The sequence below is a fragment of the Phyllopteryx taeniolatus genome, chromosome 11 (genome assembly GCF_024500385.1).
Source record: "Phyllopteryx taeniolatus isolate TA_2022b chromosome 11, UOR_Ptae_1.2, whole genome shotgun sequence".
Lineage (NCBI taxonomy): Eukaryota > Metazoa > Chordata > Actinopteri > Syngnathiformes > Syngnathidae > Phyllopteryx > Phyllopteryx taeniolatus.
The window spans coordinates 8,714,077-8,731,829 of NC_084512.1; the positions used below are offsets into that span (position 1 = coordinate 8,714,077).

General features: G+C 39.3%; 1 protein-coding gene across 3 annotated transcripts; it reads left to right on the plus strand.

Annotated features, from left to right (window-relative positions):
• The first annotated feature begins 6,062 nt into the window (after nt 1-6,062).
• pik3ap1 (phosphoinositide-3-kinase adaptor protein 1) lies at nt 6,063-17,486 on the plus strand. Of its 3 annotated transcripts, XM_061791014.1 has the most exons (17): nt 6,063-6,247; nt 8,142-8,567; nt 9,037-9,278; nt 9,399-9,543; nt 9,816-9,958; nt 10,039-10,168; nt 10,981-11,177; nt 11,297-11,444; nt 11,535-11,597; nt 11,683-11,943; nt 12,017-12,070; nt 13,013-13,212; nt 13,310-13,382; nt 13,517-13,684; nt 15,272-15,342; nt 15,466-15,554; nt 16,599-17,486. In XM_061791014.1, the coding sequence occupies exons 1-17, from the start codon at nt 6,217-6,219 to the stop codon at nt 16,714-16,716; spliced, it is 2,559 nt and encodes an 852-aa protein (XP_061646998.1). In that variant the 5' UTR covers nt 6,063-6,216; the 3' UTR covers nt 16,717-17,486. The 3 variants fall into 3 exon arrangements, with proteins under 3 accessions (XP_061646998.1, XP_061647000.1, XP_061646999.1); XM_061791016.1 differs by lacking the exon at nt 15,272-15,342; XM_061791015.1 differs by lacking the exon at nt 12,017-12,070.
• The last annotated feature ends 267 nt before the right edge of the window (nt 17,487-17,753 follow it).

Genomic DNA, 17,753 nt, shown 5'->3' on the forward strand with positions numbered 1-17,753 from the left:
ATACAGAGATTGGATGCTTCGGATTTGTAGTGGAGCTCTGACCTCTTGTGCTTTATAGTGAAAGTGCAGCTTCAAGCTGCTCTTGTAGAAAACGTTGTATTCTTAAAGAAAAAAAAATAATCAGAAACCACTTGAAGGTTCATTTTCCAGTCCAACCATAAAGAGTGCTTGATAGAACCCCCAGGAGGCTTCGTTTAGAAATGGTTCTGATCAGGTTTTGAAAGGACTATATTGAAAGATTCCTCTGCGAACTTTCTGTGGAATTGTGAAGGAAAATTTCTCAAATAACACGTCGGTAACAAAGCAATGGATTTTATTCATGGTCAGATACTCATTTCATTGATCTGCATTTTAAGTGGTTCTGTTGTTCCATATGGTTTAGGATTTTTGCTGCCTGACTTCTTTTCATCTTCTCAGTCACCCTCCGCTGCACACTGTTAAGACAAATAGAGCACAAAAATAAAAAATAAAAAAATCACTATCCTATACGAATGTTTAGTCTAAACCTGTATGGAATTAAGCAGTTCAATAAGTGACCTTATAAAAGTTCATAAATGTCCCAGTCACTAAACAGCACAACACAATACCTGAGGCCATAGATAAGTTTAGGAAACAGACCAGTTTTAATAGTGTCAGATATCCACCTGATAGTGCTACAGAAGAATTCGTAATTGATTGATTCACAGGACACACATTTGCATTAAATCAGTTGTAAAAGCATGTCTATGGCTTCAAAAACCCGCAATCGTTTTTTTTCTTCCCAATATACTGAATTAGTATGAATGAGTGAATTTGTGAAATTACTTTTGAAAAACTTCTGTGCATCTTTGCACAGTTGGTAGCTTAATAAAACAATTAGAGACCCTCTATGAGCATTTTCCAGCCTTATTACAAAGATGTTTACAGTCTGAATCCTACACAATTCTTTTTGAATTTGCTAAAATCATAAATGTAATGTGTTTACACATGAGGATATATTCGTTTTCTCTCACCCCTGATCAGCAATGTACTTGAAAACCATTACAAGAAGTGCAAAGACATTGGTGGAATGCCTCCTATTCCCTTAGCCATTGTGAATTCATCACATGACTCAATCTTTGTCAACCCAGCGAATCCTAATGAAGCAGAAATGTGTCACATTTGCGCCACAATGAGGATAACTGGCAAACTTTGCCTGGAAAATGAAACTATTATCTTCAACTAGACGAACAGGGACTCAATATAAATAAAATTTTAAAAAAGTTGCACTTATCTAGTGGACAGTGTGATTACAGAGCTGACATCCAAATTGACTGTCTTATCATGTTGTAGTGGTTTTCAGCTGAGTGGAGACTGTAGATGAAAGCAAAATAATCTTTAAATAGTAGTTAAAGATTGCTGCTTGATAAGTTGTTCCACAACAGTTTTGATCAATGAAGCATGCCTTCAATATATTGCCTATTTAGATATGTGAGATAAACTTAACTGCTCTTGTAAATGATTCATAAGTTGTATTTTCCTCACCATCTGGCAAAGACTTGATGAAGTGTTTTGGAAAGGGCACAATTTGAATGCGTACCTTGTTGTCTCCTATATTTGAGCCGGAAAATTCATTTACTGTCCATTTATACAGTGCTATAGTTTATGAGATCATTTTCTTTCACAGTTATTTAGTTCTATTTTGAATTTTTTTTTATCAGGTGACGATGAAGTGTCCATTCTAACCTACTCGGTATTTGGTTTTCAGATCTGCACGTTGGACCCAATCAGCCAGTGTACTACTTTATATAGCTCAGCACCACATCTGTGCAAGCTTGTGCCGAACGCATGCCTACACAAGCCTTGAACTGAATTTGCTGAGCACTCGTACGACGTAACGCTGTCAGGTGGGAGCTGCGCTTGTGGAAAATGTCAAAGCTATTTTTCTCTTTAGCACTCAATGCATTGCTTGCTTAATAGTAATTGGATTGTTATCCTCCTGTTTGCTCATCATTTCCTGCTCCTAGTTATTCCACCCCTAAACTCCATTTAAAGTTTAATAACATTTTTGAATAGTTCCCATTCAGGTAAACAGAATCTGATTACCTCGATGGATTGAAAATATATGTCTGACGCCGGTTTATTTGATTTATTTATTCAAGGGGCCCCAATTGAAGATGGTTTAAGGCAAACAAATGGCTGCTGTTCCTTTTCAACAGCAAAGGGATTTGTTTTTCCTTGAATTCTTTATGTTCTATTAGCATATCTGTGTCGACTCAATGGCAGGAAAACACAAGGAACGAATACAATACTTTCTTCTGACTTTTATTTTGTGCTAAGCTTTGTTACTTAAGATATTTCTAAAACAAGACAGTACATTTAGTAACAGCAAAACAGTAGGAGACGAAAACTATTCCGTGATCGTTTTGAATTTCTCTCTGTATGCCTCTCATTGTGTTAGAGGACCTGCCTGCCGCAAGTGCTTGCCAGCTGCTTACCAAACGAGGTTATAGTGTTTCCCTACCAACTGTAAATTTCAATAATTTGTTGGAGGAGCCCTCTCGCCATCAGTTTATCATATTATCAATGACGACTCAATTTCCCTCTGCTGCTCCTTCTCAAACCCTGACCCCCGGCCCTATTACAGTCCTGTAATGAAGTGCAATGGAGTGGTAATTGGTCCGCATTATACCAGATCAGGTAACATTAGACTTATTTTCTTATCACAATGAGCCCTGCTGGTGACTCTCAATGAGAAACCAAACACACTCCCTTTCTTTTGCGGCCTATCATCCAAATAACATTTGAACTAGAGACCCACTGCCCATTTCAGTTTTCCATTTCAAGATTGTACCCTGTATCCTCAGATTGGGCTTTGTTTCTAGTTTCCTCCACTTTATAAGTCTCCCAAACAATTGGCGAGGCGGTGGCAATAACCTGGGGCTTTCTCAAGATGGGCAAGTACAGTAAATGAGAAGGTCGGAAAACAATAGTTGCAGCCACACTGGATGTACGACCCCTTACTCTACAAATCCTTGGGAGCTGAAATAGTTAATTCCAATTTAAAAAATTGTCTAGGTGATAGGCTACACTTAAACCAATGATATATTAGACTACATTAAAATGAATCTTTATATCGTTCACAGAGATGAGACTTTAACAAATGATCACTTCTTTAAAAAAAACAATAATCAATGCAAAAATCACAACATTACAGTATGCGCAACATACATGTGTACTGTATTTCCATAGATTAGCTTTTAGCAATGCAGCTCCTGGGTATACTTTGTGCGCTGAGTGGTGGGATGTCAGGTCTCAGTTGTGACCTAACACAATCTCTACCGGAGTCGCTGTGTGTGCAAGGTAAAATTTGAAAAAGCCCCAAAAAAAAAAAAAAAAACAACAAAAAACAGGATATTAGATAACAAGGTTAAAATAGGAGCAAATTATTCTCTTATTAAACTCAGGCTGTAGGGATTTGACTTGAGCCACCTAATAGATAGCGGTTTTAAAGGAGACCAAACAAAAGGTAACGGGACGGTCATGCATATGGCAGCTAATAGCAGGGTTAGAAAAAATTAGGGGATTCGTTTTCTACAGGAAATTGTTCTTAAAGACGGGTCATGGATCACCCTGTTCTTCACAGGGAGCTTCAAAAGGCAGAGAGTGAACTTTTGCTACAGCCATTAAAAGGTCTCCATGGCAGAAGGTCAAAGTAGAAACCAAACTAATTGTATAACTGGAGAGAGGCGAAGCTAAGTAAATTGATGTCATGGCCGGGATTTATTGTAAGACAAGTGAATAAGCTGTCTTTTGTAACTACAGTATTAGGAAACTTTGATTGAGGCCATTGCAAATACACAGGTGATGCCAAAATACACTAGACTGGCCTATAAATGTTTAAGTGGCCAGCTTACATCTTTTTTTGGCTTTCATTTGACAAGTGTATTTGGTTATGTACAGAATTTCTACAAGAAATGTGGTGGTTTGGTCGCTGGACGGTGCCAATAGCTGTTTTAGGTGTTACCACAGAATTGTTAAGGAGTGCCAAGACCTGGTTATTCAGTGCAATGGCTGTGATCATCCATGATTACTGTGTGTTCATTGGCATTTACGTTGTCCAGATATGGATACATCAATCTTGGGAAAATGTTCCACTAGTGTAGCCTTAAACACTTGCAACTAGACATAAATAAAAATGTGTTTTACCTCGGAAACCACTTACAGTCCAAACCTTCACTCTTTGTTTAGATTGAGGCTTTCGCTTGGCTTATTTGTACCGAGGTAGAAAAGATATGATGAAACTTTATTTACTTAGCTGTGGCGATATTATGACACTAAGTAAATACTGTGTAATTGGCTATAATAAGCAGGTATACTTTAGCCCGTCGTGGTAGACTAAAGAGAGCCTGAATTGCGTTTGCTTGAATCCTTAAGATATGACGTACATCTTTCTCATTTGTCAATGTAAAATCAAAATAATAATAATCAAATGAAATATCTACAGGCACTTAAAGCCTAGCATTGTTATCAGTTAGCAGTAAAATAATATTTAGTACAGGTCTTTTATTGGATCTCATTAGACTGTGAAAATGTATTTAATGAGTGTCTCCACAGGAATAGAAGAGTCACGAAAGGAATTTCTTGCGCACATGAACAGTACCAAGATTCTTACAGTAATATTCATGAATTGAATCATTGTAAATAACATTAAGTGCATTTTAAGTGCGTTATACATGATAAATGACTTCCTCAGACGTTACATGGTTGTTACATACAAAGTCACAGTGTGAAAGACATTTCTGTCGACCGAGTTAAGTGATTTTCTGCTGCCCTCTAGTGTTTGTATTAACGTGGTGACACACAACATTAGCAACCTGTTACTCTACTGTACTTGATGAGAAATTTGGGAGCGCTGCGTGTACAAAAGATTTATTGAGCTTTTCGCTTGTTTACTAAACTATGTGTGTGTGTGTGCGCGCGTGTGTGTGAATGGTCTGTTTGTGCATGCATTCATTTTATAGCATGTGAACTCACAAATAATGGGTGAAATTATAGGCCTTGCCTTACATTGGGCTGCATAAGATAGCGTTCCTATATCGCGGTTCAACTATTGCGGATTCAGTGCATTGCGGATTTTTTAATTTTTTTTCACTTCATATCGTGCATAATTTGCCATATTGCAGGATTTTGAGTGTATGCTGTAAAAAAAAAAAGAAAAAAATTGTGGTAAAATAAACGCCTCCTAGCCGAAAACATTAAAACTGTAAAAATGAAAAAGAAATTATTAAAACATATTAAAAATAATACTACTGTATACAGTATATTAGTACTGTACATTATTGTATGTTTGAGGTTTTAAAAAGTGTTTAAGATAATATATAGAAAGTGTTTATAAGAGTATGGCAGACGTTAATAGCAGTGTGGGGAAGATTAATAAGAGTCTGGGGAGGTTTATAGAGCTTTCCAAAAAAAATATCAAAAATCAAATAAACGTGGTTGCGACTTCGTGGAGTTCACCTATTGCGAGGGTGGTCCGGAACCTAACCCAGTGATAAACGATGGATTATTGTTTACTTTCTGAAAGTATACAGTAATCCCTGGCGTGTAAGTATGAAGGTTTCACACTTACACACCTCTTTTTTTTCTTTTTTTTGGAAATATTTCACATGTTCTTGTTGTTGCCTGTTTGGTCAAAGTACTGTATACATCTGCTTATGTTATTATCATATGAGAGCAAAACAATTTTTACTGCATTTGTTGTACCATCGTAGCATTAAACCCTTTGGGTTTAGTTTCTACCTTGTTAAGGAAGTGAAGAACCTACTGCATATGAAGAACCACAAATGACTCATACTGATGCTATTACTTCACATGGAATCCTATTGATATTATACCGAATACTAATACTGCAGTGTGTGTCCTGGCTACCCCTTTCTGGGCCAATGTTTTGAATAATCAATCCTCCAGAGGTGACAATGCCTAGCATCATGACTGATATGTTGCACATTTTAGTCATGACTGTGGTATGTTTCTCACTTCTTCAACTGTTTCAGGAAGTGGGGGGGGGGAGTTGCTAAAACCAGGAAACTGAATGTTGCTATTGATACCACAGCAACGGGTGAAAGCTAACTTATTCCTATACAGAACGCTGGAACTGGTTTTGGAGGGGAATTAAAAAAAAAAAAAAAAAAAACGTCTTTCTTCGAACTATGATTCTTGAGGCCTGATCATTTTACACACCTTCAAGACATAAACATGGAAGAAAACATCTCCTGTGGGGAATCAGGTAAATTAGTAATCCCTTTCTAGAACGTTCCTTACGTCACTGCATGTATAATTTTTGTTGTCGTACTCAAGTGTAATTTACTGTAATGTGATTTATTTCGAACAAATATATATATATATTTGATTATTTATGAGCACGGCAAAAGAGGAAGAGAGTCTTTCAGCCCTCCTCTGAGGTCAAATTCATATGTCAGTTGCTTTTCTGTCTCACAAGTCCAACTGTTGATGGCGCATGACAGCAGCCCATTAACAAATACATGTCAACTCTCTCAGAACTGCCATCAGTGGGAACTGTGATGAACTGTGATTACTCGTGTTGGGTTTCTTTCCCAGTTAGTGCGCACAGAGGTGAACTTGACCTGATTAAACACTTTAATGAGTCAAACTAAATTACTCTGACTGCTGTTGACACAGTGCAGTGTTTGTGCAATTCCTTGTGGACTCTCTGCACTGAAATAGCCACAACAGTTTGGACATTCATGCTCAAACCGCACTCACCTTGGCATTCCGCAGCCGGACAGCTGGTATGTTGTCGAGCATTACCATGATAAACACTGGCAGCAGCTACATGGAAATGAACGTATAATATCGCCAGTGTCACATCATTAGCATAATATTTGTAATGCTTATGAGGACTCTGATGAATTTTACACGGTTTGGCTAGATCAGACGTTTAACACAAATTAATACTTACATTTCCAGTTTTATGAAGTGACGTTCACTGCACGCTACTTACATCAAACATACTGGAGATTTAGGTACAGTATATTGTTTATACTGTGTACCTATTTTCAATAAAACTAAGTACTGTAATTACCATTTACCATTTATACAGTACTCCTCAGAGAGGCGCTGAATGAAATTGTACTTTAGGAGACCTGCAGCATGCTAGGGTAATGGTTCGCACACGTCTGCCTAACAATTCAGAAGTTGGGGATCCAAATCTTGGCCTTCCTGTGGAGTTTGCATATTCTCCCCTTGCTTGTGTGGATTTCTCCCCTCCCAGACCGCAAAACCATGCATGTACAGTAGGTTAATTGAAGACTAAATTGTCCAAAGGTGCGAATGTGAGCATCAATGGTTATGTGTCTACTGGATATGTGCCCTGCAATTGGCTGGTGACAAGTGCAGGGTGTACTCAGCCTCTCGCATAAAGTCTCACGATAGGCTCAGCTCACCGATGACCTTGTGACCCTAGTGACTGAGACGCCAGTGAGGACAAGCGCTAAAGAAAATGGATGGGGACTTGGCCGAAGCCAAGGATAGTATAGTGGTTCACGTACTGTAGATGACTTTGCTTCAGCTGATGATGTGCCAATAGCTGTTACTTAGCTCATTTTAAGATATACTGTACCGTACGCATTTGGTCTTATTGCATTACATATGACATCTTATGCACTTGTTCATGTTTATAAATCTTTTTTGGGGGGGGCGGGGGGCACACACACAATATTAGTATATAGTATAATAATATAAAACAACAATTCAGCTCTATTGCCTGGTAGAGTCTTGCAAGTTGAAAACCTGCAGCGACTAAATATGGGAATTAGGACCGGCTGACGCTTGCAGAGCGAGTCAGTTCGCTTCCAAAGCACAGCTGAGGGGCCTTTGAGGAAGGCGCCCTCTGCTTCTTCTTCTTAACATCACTCTTCGGCGTGTAATATTTACACACTTAGGCAGTGAACTACTTTTGTACCTAAAGCTTAATTCTTTGACATGATCCTTAAGATCATTATTAAACAGACTAGTAAGCCTGACAGATACAGTATACTGTACATATACATATACTTGTTTTCTTCTGGGCATAAAGTAAACACAGGTTTACTTTAAATGTATACTATTTGTACGGTGAACTGTGTATTTAATTAACTTTTTTAAATTATTTTTTTCTCCAGTTAATTCTACATCCCTCCCACCGCATGAGCTACTAATTCTGCACACTGCTGAGGCACAGGAATGGGCAACATATTTGCAGCAGATCCTGCAGAAGTCTTCCAGGAAGTTCCACAAAAGCTCACTTTTGCTTTATACCATTGGCCCAGCTGATCGTGGGTACAACTTTGAAAATGTTCACAGCTTCAATTGCGTTGTGCTGCTCCTCACTGGAGCATTCATAGACTTCATGTCTGAGCCTGAACTGCATGGAGCCCTTCAGAGGCTGCTCCACCCATCACACAGAGTGGTGGCGCTGTTGTGTGGCGTCTCCGAAGAAGACATTCTGATGGCTGATGGCTTTGAAGAATGGTCCCGTTGGAGGAAACTTCACGCTGAGGATGAACCTGCTATCTACGTCTCGACGATTTTGGAGACCATCACTAACAGTAGGGTGCACTTCATCATTGCCTCTACAGACCATATAAATTTGGTCTCAGTTTGGCTGTAATTCATTTTTTTACTACTATTTAAAAATATATATATAGGAAAAGATATGTTACAATGCAATACACAAGTCACTTAATTATTAACAATAAAATACTGTAATATTTTCCACAGTTAAACATTTCTGAAAATACACGTTATCTTGCTGAAGTTGTGACTGCAGCAGCATCGAGCACAATGTATCATACAAGAGTTGTTTCTCATAGTGTGCCACTTTCATGTACGTCAATAAGGAAGGCGAAAAGCTTTGCGTAATAAACGCAGTGTGAACTGAATACCTCTCAGGTTTTGGTTCTTTGTACATTTATTCCAAAATATAAACTAAACACGAGTTTTTTTTTTTAATGTTATATACCTGATTGTTACGATCATTTTTAGCTGTTTGTGTTTTTCTTATTTATTTTCTCGAAGGCAAGCTACAGGCTGAACATGTGATCAAATATACAGCCTCAGAACAGCTGCACATCACACGAGCCTCTTCAAGTGAAGATCCCACCACAGATGAGACACGGGAAGTGATGTCAGACGAGTGTCGAAAAAGAACCTTGAAGGATGATGAACTTGTGACCGTCGGTCTTTCAGTAACCAAGGAAATGAATCCACACTCACACATCAACTGCCTCACTGTCCAACCAACCCGACTTCTGTGTGGAGTAAGCCTGCATGTGGTCATTACATCACCACACAAAAGGAAATGTTAAGACAGGAGTTGTTCCAGACATGCTCTGTAAATGATCCACTGTTTCCATGATCTGATTCTGTTTGTTGTTCAGGTGGAGGAAAGCATTTTTATCATCTTTTCTGATAAAGTAGATGATCTCTCATCACCAGAGGTGGAGTTTTCTTCTGAAAATAACCCAACAAAAATAGTTCCATGCACTGTTGAGAATGAGTACACCATAAGTCTTACTGCACCCGGTAAGTCGTTTCAGAATTCAACTCCTTCATTGTTTTTTCACTGACAGGTATTCCAAACTTACGTTTTTTTTTTTTAAATTGTGGGTAGCCTGTTCTCATGATGATGATTAGAATTTGGGTTTTGTACAAAACCTAAATTTGTACAACCTTTACAAATAGTAGTGATATGGAATCAGTGGAAAACTGACTTATTTGTAGAATCACTTGAAAAATAGTTCACGTGATGAAAATACTTTTCTACTAAAATATATGATTTCTACTTTACTTCCTAGAAATGCAAGCAGGGGTGGTATCACTCACTCTGTGCTCTACTCAGTCACGTATAAGCTTGAAAAGTGTCACATACTATACCAACATGGGAGAAGTCAGTCAGTGTCTTGAAAATGCTGCCGATCCCATAAATTTCCTCTGCCAGGTGAGACACTCTATTATTTATTCAATCCCAACGCTAATCTCCTAGGTGTTGATATTTATCCTGTTTTGTTTTTCTCCCAGGCTTTCAATTTGATGTCCAATTCAATTGAGTTTTTGGACAACATTCTAACTGACTCAATAAAATCCAAGATGCCAGCATGTCTTCAGCTGTTTGGGATCAGACAGATTGAGGAGCACAATATGGCAGCATGTGAGTGCAGCACACCGATTCCTGCAATCTGTTTGAGCGAATTCCTTAAATTATTTCCTAATGTTTGAGGCAGATCTATGGAACTTAACTATCGCAGTCGATAGTGTACTGTTTCCTAAAAATAAAATTAATTACAGTAGTGTTATGTCGACCAAAACCATGAACTCTGCAAAAGTCTTAAACCACCATTAGATTTCTTATTTTAGCCAAGCTATAATGACAATATGTATAAACATCTGAGTCTCTATACCAATGACTACTACAAGTAATGTCACGACATGTAGTGTGTCTGATGTTTGTCATGTAGATAGTATGACTACAGTTGCATACTGTACAATTTGATGCAATGCAAAATGATATTTATTTGCCAAGTTTACAAACATGCAGTAGTTTGTAGTTAACCAACAAAATAAGAACAATTTAAACAGCTGAACACAACTAATAATACAAGAAGCCTTTTTTTTTAAAGTGACGTATCTAGTGAGAGTTTATATATGATGCAAACAAATAGAATTTGCAATGGGAGTTGAATAATTTCGAATGAAACTATGTATGGTACCATGTACGAGACAATGCAATTTTGTGTCATTATGGATACAAATAAACACAAGTCCGTAAATAAACAAGAACAAATAATAACTGAGTATTTACTGTGACGTCTTTGTGAGATCAAAGCTCTTGTTTGGGATGCATGTTCTATCTAAACTGAAAAGTTGAAAACAGAGCACCGACATAAATGTATCTGCCACTTGACGCTCGACTTGAGAATCCCATAACTTTGCCGGAAAGATAACTGACACTTTGTACTTCAGATAAGCGTAGTGAGGAACTTCCCACGCTGCTCCACTTTGCTGCGAAGTACGGCCTGAAGAAGCTGACGAGGGTCCTCCTTCAGATTCCTGGGGCGCTGCAAGCTTACAGCGTGATGAACAAGAACGGAGATTATCCAAATACGCTGGCGGAAAAGAGTGGCTTCCCAGATCTCCGACAGTTTATTGATGAATTTGTTGTATGTCCAATAATTACATGTTCGTTTTTTTTTTCTCAATTAATATATTCCTTTCACTGTCCAATTGGCATGTCTGAGTTTAAATCTAACCGTATCTTGTTTCCTAACAAATGGTGTAGACTGCAGATATGCTCAAATCTTACAATGAAGGTCCAGACGAGAGTACAGAGGACTATGAAGAGATGTCAACTACCAAGTACTCAAGTTGTCCCAATGACATGTATGTGTCAATGCTGGGCATAAACCCTGAGTGTGCGGATGACCTATGTAATTATTATGTTTATTTGATATATTTTTGCTCATATTAGTCCAAATGTGAATGTTGGAGAGCTGAAAATGTTGCCGCTGTGCTCGTAGATGAAGTTATGAATGAAGTAGTGGAAAACCCTGAGGAAGCTATGTTGAGGAAATTTTTTCAAGGTGAACAACCTTAACAAAAACATTCTTCAATAGCAATGATGTAAAATGTATAATACATACATGCCTTCTTTTTTTTTACTTTTAGCAAAACCTCACAACAGTGTAGCCCTGGATGAGGGAGAGCAACTTAAATGTGAGCAAATGGAAAACGCAGAAGCAAATGACCTGAACGAAATTGTCAATGAGTTCGAACCGTACAACCTCTCCAGTGAAGACATCTATGATACTTTGGATGACAATAATTGCCACAATGCAGCAGTCCTGTCCCGACCACCAGCCCCGATCCCCAGACCTGAAATTGAGCCTGAGCCTGAACCTGAAAAACCTGTAACCTATATTGCAAGAGGTACTTCACATTCAATCATTAAACTTTCTGTAATTTGGCTCCTGGATTACACCACTAACTGTATTTTTGACAGTATTTTCAGATAAAGCTATGTCCCAAAGTCAAGCCATGGGAACATATCAGGAAGGTAAACAGACTGAAGTAATGGAATTTCTGAGGTCGAGTGCTATCAACTGGTCGACCTCCATTTAGTTTGAATTTGAAAGCAATTGTTCCCATCGGAAACACTTTTATCTATCGATCCATTTTCTATAACACACTACGCAGGGCACATACGGACAACAACAATTGACACACATTCACTCCTATGGATAATTTAGTCTACGGTGAGTCTAATATGCATTATTTTTAGAATGCTGGCGGAAGCTGGATGTCTCACAGAAAACAAGCATGGAGAGAACATGCAAACCCCACACAGGAAGGCTGGAACCGAGATTCAAACCTCGGCAAACGTGCTAAGCTCAAGGCAACTGCGCTGCCTAGAAATAATATAATTAAGCATAAAGCATAAATCATCATATAAAACTAAAAATGACTAGACCTCTATATTGTGTCTGTGTGAGGGTGTGCGGAAATGAAGACAAGGAGGCTTGATTGACTTTTTAACTTTTACGATCACGCATTTTAACAGTGAACCGACCAACATGCATTAAAACTTAAAATCAATTCATTGCGAAGCAGAAGCAGACAACATCTGACGAGCGTACATCTTGCGTGACATCGTGCATGACCTACCTAGTTAAAGTGGGTAGTGGTTTATGTGCAATTTGGGCATCTGCGAATGTACTGTATGTTATTTGATGTGTTGAGTGAATGTTGACACAGTTATATCTGATGTGTCATTTGAAATGTAGATGTAAACTCCAAAAATATTGGCTATACTGTACTTTTAAAATTGAGCGTTTGGTCCCACAGTGTAAATCATCAACTTCAGTGGCATTTGACTTTAAAGGTTCCATTGTTAAGTTGTGTTTCAGAGTTCACGTGACATTGTACGACACATTATATTTGCGGTATATTTTTTGCCAAGTGGAACACTCCATAGCAATTAATAAGTGCCTCTCCACAGCTGCAGCTCAGCCTGCGATGGACTCCTCCATACCTGTATATGACGCTTTTGCTGGCATGAAGACGCTCGGTCAGAGACAGCTTATAACCCTGCAGGAGAGGGTAAAAGTGGGAGAAATTACTGTGGATGAAGCTGTCTGTGAATTCAAAGCTTGGCAGCTGGACCATGAGAGCAGAGCAACCTCAGTGCGCTATCAGCAGGTAAAACTGTTACCGTAGGAACAGTTGAAATATTTAGTGTGAAATGCTAAATAATAATCAGTAACTACATGTCCTGCATGTCATTTTTCTCTCTCAGGATAATCTTAGAAGATTAAGAGAGAGCATCAACAGGCGTCACAATGAGAGAGAAAAGGCAGGAAAGGATCTTGGTATGTTGTATACTGTATGTTGTGTCTTGTGAATAAATACCACTTGGTTAATTGCTTATTTAGAAAGGCAGTCAGGGAAATTGCATTTTCAAGATTTGCTAAATAAGGATGTGATGTGGTGTGTCTCCTATCAGACTATGAGATAAGTGCCCCACTGCAAAGAAACTCCTTTTGGGGGGCCACTGTGACATTGGAGTGTCCTGTATATGACGGAACACCCAGAATGGTGCCTCCATCCTCCTCAGCAGCTCAATTTATCCAAAGAGGCAGCTGGAAGACAGGGAGCACATCCAGTACATCCAGTGGGTCCTACTGTAATTCTTATTTCGACCTTACGATTAGGTTCGGCAGTTTCTCATGTTTCCTTGTAAACACAAAAAGGATCTCGTGTTTCTAATATGTTGTGTCTTTCTTATCATGCTACACTAGACGGGTCGATTAATAGAAACATCCACCCATCCGTTTTCTATGCCGCTTTTCCTATTCGGGTTTGCAAGCAACTGGAGCCTGGTATCCTAACTGACTTTGGGCAAAATGCCAACTGCACCCCAGACTAGTTACCAGTTAGTCACAGCAAGGCATATATAGAGGTAGACAACAATTCGCACTCACATGCACACTGTCACTGAGTGGGAACTGAACTCGCACTGCCTGCATCGAAGTCAGCCGAATGTACCACAACAGCGTCAGATACTGCTGAAAACACTTCCTTGTATAATGCAATATGCCTCTATGCCACTGCAAACTAGTTCTCTTGCAGTACATGGATCGAGTGGTTAGTTTGTCTGCCTCACAGTTGAGAAGTTCTGGGTTTGAATCTTGGCTCTAGCTTGTTTTTCTTTTTTACCTGTCCAGTTCGGCTGCTTGGTCACGGAGAATGGACGATCTGTCTACAGAGCAACATTTTTTCTTTTATATATGTTCGCTGCGTTTATTTGTATTAGAATGGATATTTTTTTGGGAACATGTAGTAGGACAGAACAAAGTTTGATAAGGGACTGACAGAGAGATAAGAGAGAACAGAGAGAAAAATGTATACAAGTAAAGACAGGGGACTAGCAGTAACATATATATCAATATATATATATATATATATATATATATGAGAGGCCAGTCCAGTAAGTTCTCAAAGTCATAATAGTTGTGTTTAGCAATTAGGGAGTGACCACATACCAAGCAACAAAGTCCAATGGGTGTGGTGTACAGACAAATACTAGCGAATCAACACCATCAAGAATGCAAGACGTTCATCAGAAGTGTCCTAAGTTGCTGCGCAGGCACAATAGGGACGGAGGACTCCGCCCCAACCATCCAAGAGAGAAGGGCGGGCCAGGGCATGACATGACACAATCCAGGCCCAGGGACCCAGGTCGGACCGCCACCCACTAACCACCCCAGCCAGCAGAGCCCATCACAGTAGCCAGTCGCCGTCCCAGCAGGTGGGTGAGCTCGTAAAAGGTGCTCGGAGGAGAAGAGGACGGGCGGGGCTCCCCGACGGGGATGGCCGAAGACAGGGAACCACAGGGGGACCCGCGCAGCCCCGGGAGCCTCGCCAAGCTCAGGCCCTCTTGTTTGGAGTTTGCATTTACTCTCCCTGCATGTGTTGGTTTTCCGTCAATGTGAAAGGTTGTTTGTCCATATGTGCCAGTGCAGGGTGTACAACAGCCTCTCATCAGCTCTGATGGGCTCCAGCTCACCCGTGACCCTGATGACGACAAGCTGTGTAGGAAATGATTGGATGGATGATACCGCTCTGACAGTGTCATTCAAACCTGAATCTTATCATACTTTTAAAAGTTGAATTTTACACGCAGTGTGGCTCATGCATTGGATGTCCTTATATTGTGTATGTATATCTAATATGAACAGTGAATTTTACCTTATATCAGGTAGTGAGAGCAACAGACTTAGCACTCACAGCAACGTAAGCTACAGTAGTGGGACAGAGCCAGATTTCGAGGTAAGTCTAAAAACTGCTGGAAACTGCTGCATTCTGTTCGGTCTTACCGTCATCTTTTTTTTTTTTAAATGTTTGTCTATTTAAGAATAACAGTACAGTATTACCTGTTTTGTTTTTTCCAAGGACTCTTTAGAAAACCTCCCCCTTCCACCACGACCTTCCGATGCAGCTCCACTAATTCCACCCAGAATTCCGCCACGAAATTCACAAAGGTCAGCCTGTCTATGAACATATTCACGGTAAAAATAATGTAACAATAAACAAAGCAATGTGACATTGGATACTCCCAAAATATACTTAGGTTACATGAGGAGATTGTAAACCAAGGGAAAGTGTTAGGCCACATGGCCAGAAGTCAAAGTGGAACATAATATGTAGCTGGTCCTCTTGTTTGCAGCTCCAATAGCTTCCAGTCTTCTGGGAAGACTTTCTACACATTTGATCGGGTTGAGGTCAGGGCTTGTCAGGATCATCAAAACCCATTCTCATCAAACCATGCCTTTATGATGCTGGATCCCACTACTTTGGAGGCCTAAAGAATTCCACCTACAAAGCTTCAACAATTAGTGTCCTCAGTTTCCAAACGTTTATTGAATGTTGTTAAAAGAAAAGGTGATGCAACACAGTGGTAAACATGACCCTGTCCCAGCTTTTTTGGAAGGCGTTGCAGCCATAAAATCTAAGTTAATGATTATTTGCTAAAAACAATAAAGTTTATCAGTTTGAACATTAAATATTTTGTCATTGTAGTGTATTAAATTAAATATAGGTCAAATCATTGTATTCTGTTTTTATTTATGTTTAACACAACGTCCCAACTTCATTGGAATTGGGGTTGTATGATAGCCACCAACAAAGACCCACACCAAATGTTGAAGACATTTGGATGTTTATGTGGTATCATTTACGTAATTTATCTTTTTGTGCACCCTGGACTGGTTGCAAGCTAATCACAGGGCACATATAATGCAGTATGGAAAAACAACAATGCACACTTACATTCACAATGCTGGACAATTTAAAGTCTTCAATGAACCTAACATGCATGTTCTTGGAATGTGGAAGAAGCTGGAGTAACGAGAGAAAAAAAAAAAAGTATGGGAAGAACATGCTGATGACATGATTTGAACCCCCAAGCTTAGAACTGTGAGGTGGATGTGCTAACTATCATGTGCCAATGTTAATTAAATGTTTTCATTCTTGACTACAACCACATACTAACGTAATTGTTGCACATGTGCCACCTTGTCTTACAGCATGTCAGATAAAATGTTGCCCGAGCCTTACGTCCCCTACCCGACCCGAGCACCTCCTCAAAGACCTCCTCAAAGACACACAAAGTCTGCTCCTCCTGTTCCACGTCGACTGCGGTGATGGACAGAAGTCAACGTCTTGTGTCCAATCATTTGTGTGCTGTTTTAATGTTAGAGAAGAGAAGTGAAGAGGTTGGATAGTGTGCACTTCAGTGGGGCAAGCAAAAAAAAGAACAAATGAAACTGCCCACATAGAGACATTTTCTTCTCTTAATTGATTTTAAGGACAGTACCACTTTGCAAAAAGATGCTTATAGTGTGGAATGTGTGATTAAGATACTTGCTGGATGTGTCTGAGAAGCATGAAGTTTAGATTTGTGTGTGTGTGTGTGTGTGTTGACCTTACTGTATTTATTGTATATACAGATAGACGAATGGATGGATAGATAAACAGACAGCCATTCATGCTAACATTCACACCTATGGACAATTTGGACTAGTCTTCAATTAACTTGCATGTTTTGGGGGTGTAGGAGGATACCTGGAGAAAACCTGCAAACATTCAAACTTTACACAGGAAGGCCAGAGCAGAGATTCAAACCCCAAACCTCTGAACTGTGAGAGACGCATGCTAACCACTTGGCTACCGTGCTGCCCAATATTAATCCCGTGAGGGAAATTAGCTTGCCACAGCCGCAATATTCAAATATGACATTTGAACTTCACCCAATATGTACAGTGTATCAAACATCTAGTGATATGCATAATAGTTGTTTTGCACATTACCTCCTCTTTGAGTTTCTAAACATTGAAATAAATAGAGTATGTCAACCCAAACAGCACATTAAGATGTTCTTTGTTTACTTTTGTAAATAAATATGATACATTATATACTGTAGTCAGAATTCTTGACTATATTTGTCACTGTCAAATTTCCAGTCATCCAATTACCCACGCAGAGTGAAATGACTCAAATGGACCACTCCTATTACTGTATTTACAGATAGCAAAAAAAAAAAAAACCCGCAAAACAACATAATTAGATGTTCGCAAAGTTAGATCAAGTTTCGCCACTTCCGGGCTACCGATGTGAACTTTCACATTAAAAGAGCATCTGTGCAGTATGCTTTTGTCGTGAAGGGTCGGTGGTTCAACTGC